Here is a 15,546-nt window from a genome sequence, read left to right as displayed (position 1 = left end):
AGGGCCTGGCAGGCTCCCTCTCGGGCCCCGACTCCCCGTGGCGCTGGCGGCGGCTCTGCCGTGGTCCCCCCGGCTCTCTCTGGTGGACCAACTCGTTCCGTAGTCCCGGTTCTGTCCCCCCCCCCTTCTTTTTACGCCAGCTTGCTAACGTTATGCCTGCCTTTCTATTTGGGGGAGGAAAAAAAAAAACACCTTGCTCCTCCACAAAGCGTCCAAACACCGCCCCAGTAATTAATTGCTTCAGTTTCCGCTTGTCTAAAACGCACAATATATCACAAAAAGCTTAGCGATAAGTGAAAAAAGCTGTTTCAAAACGGTGCAAAAATAAACAATCTCAGAAGGGTCACTACTCCCTTCTGACTAGCTGCTCAGCTCGGTACTTTGTTGCACACGAAACTGCATAAAATCGTCCAAGCCTGTCTCAGAGGGGCGCCATCCGCAGGCGAGGAGGAGAGTGACAGCTTTGCGAGGACAGCTGGGGGACTTGAGCTGCTCCCACATAGCTCTGACAAGGCCATTAAACGGCTTTCGAGCGGTTTAAGCCCCTGAAATCACACAGGCCACCCACGTTTATTAGATGCTGTACGTACAGACAACCTCAGTATATATTATTATAAAGTTTCTATTTCAAAACTAAAACTTTTAGCTGGATAGGAAGGAATAAGGTAATTGTTAGTCATTATTTTATCCATCCATGAATTCTCTTCTGCTGGAACCTATCCCAGCGGTCATAGGGCAAGAGGCAGGGTACACCCTGTACAGATCGCCAGTCTGTCGCAGGACTAACACAGACATACATTCACACCTATGGGCTATTTAGAATCACCAATGAACTTAACCCCAGTAACTGCATGTTTTTGGACTGTGGGGGGAAACCAGGGGAAATCATTATTCTATTTTCTTAGAATTTGGGTCTAATTTTGAAATTTAGATTTACTTTATACAACAGCATCTCAGCTGTAAGATGAAAGACAAATGTAAATATCTTCTTTGCATTTTTAAGTTGCAGTAGGCAGAAATCTACATGGGGGGGGGGGTTGCAAGAATTTAAAAGCTCCTGTCATTCTTTCACGCTCTTAAGACCCTCCTATCATACAGCAGAGGGGGAACTGAGGACACCTATGAAGAGAAGAGTAAAAGGTAGTTGGCCCAGATGACCTACCTGTGGAGATATGGAGATGTCTGGGAGACAGGGCAGTGGACTTTTTGACCAGACTGTGTAACACGATCCTGGAGAGTGAGTGAGTGATGCCTGAGGAATGGAGAAGAAGTGTACTGGTATTGATTTTCAAGAATAAGGATGATGTACAGAGCTGTAGCAGCCAAAGACGGCTAAAGTTGATGAGCCATAATGTGAAGATAAGGGGAAGAGTTGCTGAAGCTAGGTTAAGAAGAGAGGTGACGATCAGTGAGCAGCAGTGTGGCTTCATGGTGAGAAAGAGCACTATGATGTTTCCTTTGAGAGTGTTGATGGAGAAGTATAGAGAAGGTCAAAAGGAGCTGCGCTGTCTTTGTGGATCTAGAGAAAGCATATAATAGAAGAACTGTGGTACTGCATGAGGAAGTCAGTGGTGATGTATAGTTTGGAGACTGTGGCACTGATAAAAACACAGGAGGCCAAGCTGGAAGTGGGAGGGTTGAAGATGCTAAGATTTTCACTGGGAGTGACCAGGATGGACAGGATTAGAAATGAGAACATCAGAGGGACAGATTAGGTTGAGCAGTTTGGAGACAAAATTAGAGAGGCAAGGCTGAGATGGTTTGGACTTGAGGAGAAGAGGGATAGTGGATATATTGGACAGAGAATGTTGAATATAGAGCTGACAGGCAGGAGGAAAAGAGGAAGACCTCAGAGAAGATTCATGGATGTAGTAAAGGAGGACATGCAGAGGGCTGGTATGACAGAAGAGGATGCTGGGGATAGGGTGAAATGGAGGCAAGATGACCTACTGTGGCGACCCTTAAAGGGAGCAGCTGAAAGAAGAAGACCAGATCAGGTCAGTAAGGTCCTGTGAGTAGCTAAAGTCTCCTATCATGGGCTACATTACCTAAAGCCTGAAAACAGCCAAGAGGAAGTTTGGAAATCCAACAAGTCATTTTTATTTGTGTATGGATTTGCTGATTCCTTGTAATTGCTATGATAGCACCAACCAGGCTGAGCAGAAGTCTAATCAGAGTGATTGAAAGGCAGTGTTTCAATTTTGTTATCAAGATAATTTGTTTTTTCCCACATCAGCAAGTCAAAGAACATTTATGACTCAATGCATCATCATTAAAATACTGCAGTTAATATCTCCATTGTTCACACTATACACCTGTTTTATAGCACAAGTATAACTGACATTGATGAAGGTTCTGTCATATTTAAGCACAAATGTAATTATTTATTGTTAATAATTAATTATTGTTATAAGTAAAGCCTGTGTTTACCTGCAATTTCAAATCAAAATAGCTGCTGTGAAACACGTCTCTTGCTTTGAGGTGTGCTGTAAAATCTTACACGAGCATGTCTTCACTTTAAGGTGGCATACATTTGGCTGAAAGATACTTTAATAGTCCTTCCTTTATTATTAATGACATTTCGACACATAGCAAAAGTACAGGGCTAGAATATGCCTGAATTTACATTTATAAAGATCATTTATGTCATTTGTTTCACCTGTACTTTTGCTACTTGTCAAAATGTCATTAATAATAAAGGAAGGACTATTAAAAGTATCTTTAAACCAAATGTATGGCATCTAAAAGTGTAGGAATATTACAATATCAAACACTGCCTTTAAAACTTATGGAATTATGAATGCAGAAAAGTATCATTAGATTTTGATCCACTATACAGTACCATGTAGAAAGTGTCTAATTGGCAACAGCTTCATTTTTCAGCATGACAATGATCTTAAACACACTGCCAGTGCAGTGAAAGCATACCTGGATAGAAAAACGCAGTGGCAAATGGTAATGTCACAGTAAGTAAAAAAAAAAAAAAAAAAAAAAAAAAAAAGTCTTAAAAGTACTAAAGGTAAAAGTACTCTATGCAGAACAGTTCTTTTCTGAATAAATTATATCTTTTCAAAATGATATTGCAGCTTGTAAATGTGGAGCTAATTTTAACTTCTAGACTGCTAGTTATCTTGTCACCAATGTGATTGCTGTTTGTGTTTTAACATTTAATTATTAGCATTAAGTAGTTTCAACTGTCCAAAACAGTTGGAAGGATGTACAATGGTCCTTTCTCAGACTGTGCATAACAACTTCAACCTTGTAAAGCCTGCATATTAGTCATGTATGACTTAGTGCCACACCCACATATAACAGAGACACTGTTAATATTAATTACACCTGTGCTGCTGCTGCTGCCATTATAAGCTGAAAGGCGTGTTCGTAGGTCGTCCCATTTTTTTATAGGCAGTCTCGGTTGATTTTTTTTTTGCCTGATATTTACAAGACTGACATTATTGGAATTTTCCCAAACAGGCCATATTTTCCTCTATCAGGCTTTTTGTACTGACTTTGTGTTTTATTTCTTGTCATGTTGTGCCTATTGTTTATTATGCAGTGATATCTGTGTTTTTTCACAGGTCTCTTATCATGCTTCATTATGAAACCTGCATTTTACTTTTTGAGGTAACTAATAGGAGCAAGACACTCTTTAGTCAAATGTGAATATGTACAGCAACCAGTTTATTGGACTGAGTGAACTTTCACTTGCCATAACAGAAAAAACAAAACAAAAAGCAAGGAGTAATAAAATATGGACCAGTGGACAGTTAGTTTGCAATTTTCAAACAATAAATGGTTTACAAAATGAAGAATCTGAAATAGACACAGCCCGTTCACCTTTCTTCTGAGAATAAAACATTACTGATGTCATGATCTGCTACTCAAATGCTGACACTGCAGTGGGTGGATATGACAACATAACATTTTTATGGGCAAATACAAAAAAAAAAAAAAAAAAAAAGGTGGGGAAAGGGATTTGGTCTCTCTCTTTCTTTTAAATATACTCTGACGACTGCTTAGGAGAAGAATGGTGGCAGGAATCAATCAATCATCTAGGAAGTCATCATCAAGGTTAACATCTGTGGTATCGATGTCATCCAGCTCCATGTTGTCCAGGTCCACCTCTAGCTCATCCAGAATCTAGAGAAACAGACCACACAAAAAGGTAAAGTCTTTGTTACAATGTCCCATTTATTTGATTTTACATCATCCACTTGGAACAGTATAAGTTGTGCTGTAAGAATAAAACTTAAAACATCAGTTCCATATTTTAAGGGGTATTGATAAATTAAAGGTTTTTGTGTGACATAAAATGCATAGTAAACAAATCAAAACTAAACAGCAGGAAGTCTTACCTTATCTTTCTGTGACAGTGAGAATGCATGGATTTCAGCCTCTTTCTCCTCCTCCTCCTCCACTGCTGCCGGATCAGCAGGTTCAGGCTGTGAAGGCATCACTGCAGCAACGGGAGCTGCTGCCTCTTCATCTTTTGTCTGACGGGAGTTAAACAAGGAAAGTTTTGAATTTTACGTAGCACTTATTTATCTAGCTATTTTTTAAACAGCCTACAGAAGGTACAGAACAATAAACTGTAATCAGGTTAATACAAAAGGTACCAACATATATGATACTGTATGCAAACCTTAGTGACAGGAGGTAAGAAGGTTCCTTTGGGCTCATATCCCTGGGCCTCTTCAAGAATGTTCCTGTCTTCATTGGGCTGAAAAAGGTGAGATACAAATTCAGAAGTACTGGCAGAGTAGCATTAACAGGGGTATTTTACCTCAGAATGTCCCTTATTTTTTTACTAAAGTCATCAGTGATTTAAAATGACTTCTCCCTGCAAAAGTAGCTATTTTGATCAAAGTCATACAGCTTACTGTAACAAGTGGATAGTCTTTAGCAGGCCTCGTGGTGCCCAAGCAGGTTTCTCTCAGATAGTGTTCAGCTGCAAAGGCTTCTTTCAGGCCGGGGAAAAGATTCTCATATTCTGTAGGATCTGCTAGGGATTCAGCCGCCTACGATGAAGATGTAGAAGAACAGGTCATGACCAAGAATAGATACATTTCTCTCACCTAGACTGATGTTGTTTGATTGTAACAATATTACAACCAAAACAAAAATCTTAAGGACCTAACTAACCTTCTGGTTGACCTTGGCCAGACTCTCCCTCCACAATTTGACCACACGGGACACCTGGCTTGGTAAGTAAGTACGAGCCAGGAAGGCAGCTTCAGGTAGTCTGTTTGTTCTGATCAGAAGTTCCAAACACTGATCAAGTCTGTGGAGAAAGCACGACAGCACGGATGAATCACCCCAGTGGCCACATTTTCAGTGTGAGCAATATAAATCTATTCCCCAATTTGTTCCTCCAGGCTCACGCATCTTACACTTACTTTCCCTGAAGGAAGTAGGTCATGAAGGCTACATTGTTCTTGCCGTCCCTTTCTGCCCCCTCGGCCAGCTTGCCCACCATGACAGCATTACCGGAGGCCGTGGCAAGGAGAAGTAGGCCACCATAATCCTGGGCGTGATGCAGGCACTCTTGGGCCAGGCCAAATTGGCACTTACTGATAGCCAACTCTGCTAGCTGCTTCCACTTCTGCTCTGACTGTAGAGAAGAGAGTGACAAATATCAGAAATACACTGGACAGAAAACTGGATTCGTCATGACATCAAATTACAATCGTGGTCAAGCCTTTGACACAGAGTTTGCTTCTATGCACATACCTCTGCTTCTACAGCCAGCTGGTAAGCAATCTTCAGCTCTCCCAGCTGCAAGGCCAACTCAAACCTATGCTCAGGGTCTGTGGACACTGCCAGGGCCTGCTGCTTAAAACCCTGATGAGACAAAGAAATGGAAACCTTCAGCATAAATACAATTCAAAACAACCACAAAAATAACCTAACAGCCCCAAATTATTCCAGTTGTTGTGTTTCAAGCTGAATGAATTGCCTTTCCTGACCTGTTTCTCCAGGAAATGTGCCACCCTGGTCCTCTGCTCTTTAGGGATGGTGGGTAGCACCTTGTCAGCCATTCCAAAGTCCCTCCTCATTACAGCGGTCTGGTACTCCAGGACAGAGACCAGCAGTGAGTAGCTCACAATATTGAGTTCTTTGTCTCCCAGATACAGACGGTCATCTTTTGGTATGTAACCCAGTAGGTACATGGTCCTGCAGAAAAGGAAGTAGGTGTTGAACAGCACCAACTCATTTTTTTTTCTAGATGCAGCATCAAACTATTACATTTTTACTGTGATCACCTACTGAGCAGAGTTTCCCCGTTGTTGGATATACACTCACCATGTTTCCAATAAAGTTGGGAGAGCAGTTATATTTAATGTAATTCTCATCCCCATTAAACTCAAGCCTAATTAGTCTGTATTCTTACCTGTCCAAGTGTGCAATTGTGACAATCTCTCCTCCAACATAATAGTTGAGTCTGTTTACAGAACTGGTGTAAATGAAGCAGTCTCCAACCCACAGTCCAGTCTTCACAATTTCCTGGATCTCTCCCTGGACCTGAATATGTCGTAAAAGGTCAAATATGTTTCTTAACTGAAGTACTCCACTATTCTGAGCACTGAAATTTGAAACTAAAGGTTTATTAGTTCACACACTCACACAAGTCTTTTGAGCGCAAGCAGAAATGAACAATACACTTTAACAAAGGATGTGAATGCATCCACATCCACACACCTACCTCAAAGGCATCTTCAATACCATCCTCTGTCACTCCTTCATTGTTCTCTTGGGAGGCAGTGACTTTATCTGCCAGGTAGCGCAGAATGAAGAAGGACTCCTCTGTTGCAATGCAGACCAGTTCACCAGAGTCTGACCAGAAGATCTGGAAAAAACATGAGAAACGAGGAAGAAAGTTCAATGAGAGTGAGAATAAAAGAGAGCTACAAGAATTACTGGACAACAGCTTCTGGCAGTCATTTACTAAGTTATTTATATAGAGCAGTGCTAAAAATAAAGTTACAGAAGTGACTTCAAGGCACAGAGGCCTTAGGACAAAAATCGAACTCAGTAACAAGTCAGTCTTACATGCTTGGGCTGGATCTCAATGCGGCGGATTAACTCTGTGTTCTCCCAGTCATAAAATGCCAGGCCGTTCACTGACCTCACCCCGAGCAAGAAACCGCCATAGATTCCTGTAGAGCAGAAATGGAGAAACATCCGGTGAGGAAGATAACCAACTTAGTTCCACTTCCAATCCCACAAATCTATCATGCAGCTAAGGTTTCCTTACCTTCAGCTCCAAAGTCAGGCTTAAAAGATTTCTTTTCTTTGAAGTTTTTGAAGATTTTGACAACGCTGTTGCTCTCTCTGATGGCATATCTTTTATAAAGAAATTGAGATGTTAGTTAATCAGAGAGCAGAAATGGATTAGCATGGACATAGAAATCTTTCACTGGTACTGAATGGTTTTCAAACCGTTTACTTACTCAGAGGAATCGTGTGCCCAGACAAACTCCTGGGCTGAGCCGAAGCTCTTGTTTCTCAAAGCCATAGCGGTGTAGATGATGTACTCTCCATCTCCGCACACCACAACAAACCTGGTAACCACAAAAGCTGTTGATGAAGCTTCTCTGATAGAAATGTTACTGTAAATTGAGCAGAAATAAACATTTATAAAAAGGGCTAGAGCGAGTGTATGGGTACCTTCCATTAGGGTTGTGTTGGATGGTTTGAGGGTAAATCTCACAGCTGCCCATGTCTTTGACAGCCAGCGGCAGCCTCTCTCCATCCTTGATTTCAGCATCACCCATGGCCTTCAGGTTGGCCTGTTGTATTTCACTGTGTTTGGCCCAGATGATTTTGCCATTGGTGTCCATAGACATGGCCGGCTCCTCCCGACCCACCTATGCAACAGTGGAAGACAGAAGGAGAGAATTTGGAAGAGATTGAAAGAAATGTTAGTTTTGAACAAGTTAATCCACTTACTAAACATTACATCTTGGAATAAATTTCTTTTTAAGACACTTGAACTTTTTGCTGAACAAAAACTTTCATAAACGACTTTCTCAAAAATCATCATGACTTTTTTTTTTTAAACAAACACTTTTCCTTCCCCTCACCTTGATAATGATGCTGCCTTCATCATAGCCTAGTGCCACATTGTTGGAGCCCCTGAGGCCGCACACACACCACACTCGCTCCATGCCATAGTTCAGTGTGCTCTCCAGGCGGTAAGTGCTCGAGTGCCAAATGCGCACCGTCCCTGTAGAGGGAGAAGAAACACAGTCCATAACGCAGTGATTAATGAGGCCATGAGGCAGATGCATTCTGTGGGTGTACAGCAGTTAGGATGACTGGGATTCCTGCTCACCATCCTCTGATCCAGTAATAATGATGGGCAGCTCTGGGTGGAAGCTAACGCAAGAGACATTTTGGGCGTGGCCCTCCAGAGTCTGAACGCAGGTCTTGTTCTACAACACACAGTGAGAAATATATGGAACATTCACATGCTCACAATGCTGAATTAACTCTTATTAGTACCACTAAATGCACCAACACAAAAATCAAGTGAAATTCTCCTACCTGGTAGTCCCAAATCTTGACCTGGCGATCATCAGCCCCAGATATCAGGTAGGGCTTGTCTCCTCCGCTGTAGTAATCAATACAATTTACTCCTTTCTCATGACCCTCCAATGTGAAATTGGGAGATGAAGAGCCAAGCTGCCAAACCTGTAAGAACCCCAAGAACATGAATACATAAACTTCAGGAACATTTAACTGCATATAACTTTTCACTACAGTATAAAACCTTGTGAAAATTAGATAGGGGCTAAATGACATTTCAAAAATGAATACCTATTTTACATCATTTTTTTCTTCAACATTACAAAATAATAAACACATTAACAGCCTTAATACCTTAAAAATTATCCTTTTTTTGAGGATGACAATCTCAGATTCCAGCTGGATACCTTTTTTCTGCATAAATGCTTCTCAAGTATTAGCACCTGAGACAGGACTCAGCTTTAGTAGCAACAGGACTGACAACATACAAAGCAAGTGGCCCCTACCTTAATTGTTCTATCCAAGGAAGCACTGGCAAACTGATTGTTGTCCTTGGGGTTGATGACAATCTGCATAACATAATGAGTGTGGCCCTCAAACACCTGGCTGCATGACCACTTCTTATCCCAGTCCCACAGCTTGATCAACATGTCATCTGCATTGACACAAAAACACAATCATGCATGTGTGAACACATAAATACACTGTAATAAAGACAGCTCTTCGTAGTGTGATCTATGAAGTACAAGTATGCAGGATAGCACAAATTAAAAAAACAAACTATGAGTTTAATAGCGTACCGCTGCTGGTGAGGATGTATGGCTGTGTTGGATGGACAGCAATGCAACGAATGTAGTCAGAGTGCGCCTCAAACATATGGACCCGCTCCAAGGTGTTGTAGTTGAACACACGAATCTGCATGTCATCCTATGCAGGGATAATAAAATGCTTGATTATTACTTAAAAACGCATCATCTTAAGAATCTGACAAGACTGGAAAATAATACGATCATGTGACTCTGCCCTTCAAAGTCTTAATGCACATAACATCTGAAGCACAACATCCAAAAACACATTACTGTTCATACTCTCTTCATGCCATTAGGTTTCAAAAGTATTACTTAACAGTTACTATTTAGTACTACTATTGCTTTTACTAGATGCAGGTGCCTTTACTTGATGCCTCCCTGGATAGTTGACTACTTGACTGGCAGACCACAGTATGTGCAATTGCAGCACTGTGTCTCAAACAGTGACAGCAACACCAGTGCCCCGCAGGGGATTATCCTCTCTCTCTTTCTCTTCATTCTTTGCTCCACAAACTTCACCTACTGCACAGAAACTTTGCACCTTCAGAGGTTTTCTAATGGGGTGTATCAGGAAGGGCAATGAAAACAGGGATATGGTGAGCAACTTTGTTATGTAGTGTGAGCGGAACCAGCTAAATGCGGCAAAAACGAAAAGCTGATTGTGGATATCAGGAGGATTAGAACACTGGTGACCCCTGTTTCTATACATCATTACAAATACCAGACTGACAATAAGCTGGACTTCCCTAAAAATACAGAAGACCCCTACAAAAAGGACCAGGCGTGACTCTATTTTCAGACATGACTGAGGTCTTTTAATATCTGCTGGATGATGCACAGGATGTTTTATGTCTGTGGTGGCCAGTGCCATCCTCTATGCCAGGGATCCTCAAATCCAGGCCTCGAGGGCCGGTGTCCTGCAGGTTTTAGATGTGTCCCTGATCCAACACACCTGAATTAAATGGCTGAATTGCCTCCTCAGTATGCAGTCAAGCTCTCCAGAGTCCTGCTAATGACTTCTATATTTGACTCAGGTATGTTGAAGCAGAGACACACCTAAAACCAGCAGGACACCGGACCTCGAGGCCTGGATTTGAGGATCCCTGCTCTATGCTATAATGTGCTGGGCAGCAGACTGAGGATGGAAGACATCAACATATTCAATAAATTGATCCACAGGGTGAGTAATGTTGTGGGTCTGGAAACGGACTCTCTGTTGGCAGTGCCAGAAAAGAGGATGCTGTCAAAGTTACATACAATACTGGCCAGTCCTTCACACCCTCTCCACGACATGCTGAACAGTCAGGAGTCCATGTTCAGCAAAAGCCTCATTCCACCTCAGTGCACCACAGAATGCCATTGGAAATCATTCCTACTTGTGATCATCAAACTTTACAAGTATTCCCTATGACACCCAGACTATTTTCAATTACCACGTCTTGTTTACATTGTACATAATATTATTTAACTTTGGAGTATTTATTTTAACATACAACACCTTGAGTGGAGCAGCTTATTTTTACTGTATTGTATTTACTGTATTTTTCTATCATTTTTGTCATTCAGAGCTTTGAGCACACCATAAACAGATAAATGTCACTCACCGCTCCTGTGATGACCCAGTTCTTCCTCGCCACAAATTTAGAAGCTCTGACTGGCAGGTCACACACTTCAAAAGTCTTGACAAGAGTCTGGAAAAGAGGGCTGGCTTATAGTTTGCAACATATGGATGTGACACATCAGTGATCATCTACATGGATGTATAGTCGGTGGTCTTTTTTTTTTTTTTTTAATATATAAGCAACAATGCACGACTGTCACCTTGGCTTCATACCTGAGTTTCATGGTTCCACACACAGACGCTGCCGTTGTACAGACTGGCCAGCATCCACGGCTCAGTTGGGTGAAGATCCACACTCTTCACCCGGTCTGACCTGGCTGTCAGCCTCCGCTTAATGTCCAGCCTCAGAGGCTGAAACGACGGAAGATATCAGTGTTTCCCAACGTTGTTAAAACCCTTATACTGAATGTTAAAATGTTTCTCAAAAGCAATGGAGCGTCAAACAACACAACCTGAAGCAAACCAAAGCATCGGTTAGCAGCCAGCGTTCAACCCAACATTCAGTTTAATCAAGCCAATCCTGTTATTGTGCACTCTCTAATAATAACTCGGCAACTAACCCAGATCAAATGTACGTACATACAGAAACAGAAAAAAGCTCAGATTGGAAATCCTAATGGCCGTTAGCTACAAGCTGCCGTGCTAACTCAAGCTAATTAGCCGCTAAGCTAGCTGCAAGATCTTATTATTTGACAGTGATTCACGTCTCTTTTAAAAGCAAATAAGATGACATGTATGGAAACAAACAGACACTCGGAAGTATTTTAAATGTATATTACCATGTTTTATCCCCGTGTTGTCACAGTAAGATCAGATAAATGTGTTGTGAACAGCTTCAATCGGGGTCCAAATGTTGCGATTTTCCAGTGAGCAGCCTACTGGACACTGACGTGGAACTTCCTGACACGCAATCTCGCGTGAGTTGAGCTGTGGAAGCGCTGACGTGACAATACCCGTGAGCTTTGCTGCAGTCGCTCATCAGGCTGCCACGGTGTCACTGTAGGCCATGTCTATGCTGTGGGCTGTCTGTAAACATTGTAGGGGTCATTGCATCCAAATCAGCGTGGACCTTTTGCTTGACCGGCGTTGTGCCAAAAAGAATCATCTGCCAAAAAAAAAAAAAAAAAAAAAAAAAGATTGCCTGTATTTAAACTGTTGTAAATGAATTTTGGCCCTTAAATAATTCTGAGTCAGAAACAACATTCCTATCACAAGGTAGAAGCTGCAATCACTTTTTTTGGCAAACTGACTTATATTTTTATTATTTATCAGGGTGAAAACTGTCAGTGATGTTAAAAATGTATTTTTAAAGACAGATCTGGCCAAGACGGCTGCTAAAATTACAACAAATATAACATCTCAGTTCTATAAAGACAAAGAAACGGACTTTATTGATTATAAACTAGATACAACAATGCAGAATCATAATAAGAGTCACAAATTTCTTCATTTATATATAAACTCTTCATAAATTCTGCTGATTAAAATCTATTTACCAATATAAGCAAAAATGCTACAAATCAAAAACACATAGAAACATTGGAATTCAGTTTTTGGCAGACAAACATTTTTGGCACAGCACCAGGTCCAATTAAAAACTTTTTGGTCCAAAGTTAGATAAAGATATCTTAAAAATTATTAAAGAAATTGCCTGAACTTTTCACTGGTCTTTCTGACCATCAGAATGAATCAGGATCTGTAATTTGAGACATATACGATAAAAAACAAAATTCTGACTACTGGCTAGTTAAAATATGAAAAAAAGTTCAGCACTCCTGCAAAGTCCCATATCTGAGCACCACTAATAAAAACTTCACATTGCAAAAGACAACTAGTGACAATTTCTGAATGGGACATAGTTGAATTTTTTCCATAAAAAAATATCACTAGATTGTCAAATCCATGTAGAACAAAATCCTGGAGTTTCCAGATGGTACTGTAATTAGAGCTCAGAAAATGATTTTTTCAAATATGTGCATATTTTATATTTCCAAAGACCTAGGTCATTCCAACTCATCATATTTTTCAAATATATTCTACTTGACATTCTCCTATTTAAAAAAAAAAAAAATTATGACCCAACAATAAGCTGCAATAATGACTGCTGTGAAATTTTAGCATGTCTTTAAAAGTCTTTATAGATGTATGCTGTACAATCATTCCACACTGGAAAGAGAACAATTCAAAGAAATCATTAAAAGCCCCAAATCACCATGACACTCATGATGAGTGTATGTAAACTTCTGACCACAACTGTTTATTTCTGTAGAATATGTTAGTTGAATCAAATTTATTTATTCTGTTTGTTTATTTCTTACTGTAGTAGTTGTGTAAACCTACATTTAAAATAGATCATCATTTGAGATGGATCCAGCAGATAATGCTTTATAGTTTGGATACATTTAAGGCAACCATTCATTTATAAAAGATCTTTCAGTCGTTGTTAGTTCAGTCTTATGTGCAGGTTATAATAAATGCGTAAAATAATTTTTCCATTGCTATCACGTCACTGTTTCTGTTGTTAGATGCTCTGGAAACACCCAGACTTATAGTTGGTTCATAATAGGAAAAAGTCCAAAACAAATACCTTTATGCATTGATTCTGTTCATATATTTAGTAAAACATGTCACATTTACTGAGAAGCATTGACCTTGTTATTCTTTTCTCTTGAACACCTGAAGACAACTACATCTTCACATGTCAGCTCCTGCGGAGGAAATGGAATCGGTTAAAGTTATTTAGCAGAGGGATCACCACACAAAAAAAGAACAATTAACAATGTTATAACTGGCCATTTTATACTTGGCAGTCACACTGATTATGCAGCACATCCTACTAATGAAAGCCATTTCACTATTATCAGTCAGCACAATCTTTCAAAAAGAATCTAAATATCGAAATCAGTACTGTCAGCCCACCAAGCAGAGTTTGTCTCCTTTGATCCAGTGCTTCCAGCCACGGTTGGCCTTCTTGCCTTTCTGAGTGCACATCACTGTCAGCTTGTCCCCCTCTCACTTCACCAGACTCTGCAGACAACAGTTAAACAATTAACCCAATATTAAGCCAGGATAATGTATTTTTGACTGAACACTGTGATAAGGAATTTCATCTGCAGATAAGCTTACGCCACTGCTTCTCACATGCTGAAGATTAACCAGCTTATTATTGCTTTCATGCTAGTGCAATAGGCAATAAATCAAATTTGTTTTAGTCCAGTCTACTTGCCTTTGGTGAATAAAGCTAAAACAGAATTAGTGCAATATGGCGTGCAGTATTTGGGAACACTGTATTTTGCCCAGCTTGATGTCAGTTGCAATGATGAGATTGTGATACTAAATGTTGTGGTACTCAGCTTTTTCTTTTTTATATACCATATCTTCTTATACAAGTACAGACTAAGATAATAAATAGCACCAGCTTCAAATAAATCAACACTTAGGGGTATTCATCACAATGTAAAAATGAAAAAAAAAAAGAAAGAAAAACATGAATACAGCATGTCCACAATGCTTGTGACGTATTATTCTTCAGCTTCTGTGTGCAAGATGGATTTATTTTTTAAGGACCTGTTGTTGCAGCGACCTGGGACAAACTGACTCATGACATCTGGAGTCCAGAGGTGAACTCACCCCTACAGTGAAGGTGAGCTCATGATTCCTAAATGCGCTCAGTGTTTTAAAGTCCAACTTGTCCCCATCTTGGACAACCACCTTGGTCTGAGATAGCGAGATGGCAATTTTCCTTGTAGCAAAGTCAATATCTAGTAGCAGAATATACATGACTATTAGAGGCAGATGATGTAATGTGGATAATTTCACCCACTTCTTCGTCTTCTTAAATTTTTTTTGAAGTAGTTCCTGGTTAGACCCAACTATAACATTCTCTTAACAAAAAGATTTGAAACTAAAATTGAATGTAACAGAATGTAAGGTGTCTTACTCAATGCTTTCAGGCAATCCTCAAATTTCTCACGGGACTCCAGTATCCATTTTCCACTGAGGTCTGCTCCACCAGCTGGAGCCATTGTGTGTGGACTAAACAGTGTAAGAACGGGGAAGAGGCAGGGTGCCCTCTTGCTTTTATATGAGTGTGTGTGTGTGTGTGTGTGTGTGTGTGTGTGTGTGTGTGTGTGTGTGTGTGTGTGTGTGTGTGTGTGTGTGTGTGTTGGGGGGGCATGAGGGCACAGAGCGGTCGATGAGTGAGTTTATAGCTTGAAGAGGATCGGCAGAGGCACTGATTTTAGAGCAGGATGGTGAGGACCAACAGTTCTCCTCCATGCTTTCTGGGGTCACTGATGGAGGTTGCCACGGACACATCTGTGGACGCCTTCGTTAAAGTGTGCCATCACCATCACTCTTAATGTAAACGCACACGTACACACTGCAGCAAGGGTCAGTATACAATGTGCAGACAGGAGAAGCTACTCTGTAACAGTGTTTTCCTTTATTTGGTCTGTTTTAACATTTGAACATTGAACATGAAGGTTAATAAAGTTCAACCCTAACTGTGTTTTTTCAGAGATCCCCTCCAGAAGGTTTTATGCTCCAGTGTAATTGCACCCGTACCTCAAGCTCAGACTTAAAATG

The 15,546-nt window shown here is 40.6% G+C and overlaps 1 protein-coding gene and 1 pseudogene across 1 annotated transcript; both read right to left on the bottom strand.

The window, feature by feature from the left end:
- Positions 1-3,660: 3,660 nt before the first annotated feature.
- Positions 3,661-11,888, bottom strand: copb2 (COPI coat complex subunit beta 2). The gene is made up of 22 exons (XM_030752502.1): positions 11,739-11,888; positions 11,173-11,310; positions 10,943-11,029; positions 9,330-9,456; positions 9,036-9,184; positions 8,548-8,694; positions 8,336-8,435; positions 8,085-8,227; positions 7,669-7,868; positions 7,452-7,562; positions 7,256-7,344; positions 7,051-7,157; positions 6,704-6,847; positions 6,392-6,522; positions 5,967-6,174; positions 5,731-5,841; positions 5,397-5,611; positions 5,143-5,281; positions 4,881-5,018; positions 4,643-4,720; positions 4,356-4,493; positions 3,661-4,140 (listed from the first exon to the last, which is right to left on the bottom strand). The coding sequence occupies exons 1-22, from the start codon at positions 11,739-11,741 to the stop codon at positions 4,045-4,047; spliced, it is 2,799 nt and encodes a 932-aa protein (XP_030608362.1). The 5' UTR covers positions 11,742-11,888; the 3' UTR covers positions 3,661-4,044.
- A 1,726-nt stretch (positions 11,889-13,614) lies between these two features.
- On the bottom strand, positions 13,615-14,984 carry LOC115795568 (retinol-binding protein 2-like; annotated as a pseudogene).
- Positions 14,985-15,546: the final 562 nt, after the last annotated feature.

The sequence above is a fragment of the Archocentrus centrarchus genome, chromosome 17 (assembly GCF_007364275.1).
Source record: "Archocentrus centrarchus isolate MPI-CPG fArcCen1 chromosome 17, fArcCen1, whole genome shotgun sequence".
In the NCBI taxonomy this organism is placed as follows: Eukaryota; Metazoa; Chordata; class Actinopteri; order Cichliformes; family Cichlidae; genus Archocentrus; species Archocentrus centrarchus.
Note: the sequence above shows the minus strand (reverse complement) of the source record. Positions and strands in the feature narration are given on the sequence as shown.

Coding starts and splice junctions, on each gene's coding strand:
- copb2 (XM_030752502.1), bottom strand. Junction 7,563..7,668: donor CAACACAACCCTAATGGAAG/GTACCCATACAC, acceptor TGTGGTTACCAG/GTTTGTTGTGGTGTGCGGAG. Junction 7,158..7,255: donor GCCTGACTTTGGAGCTGAAG/GTAAGGAAACCT, acceptor TCTGCTCTACAG/GAATCTATGGCGGTTTCTTG.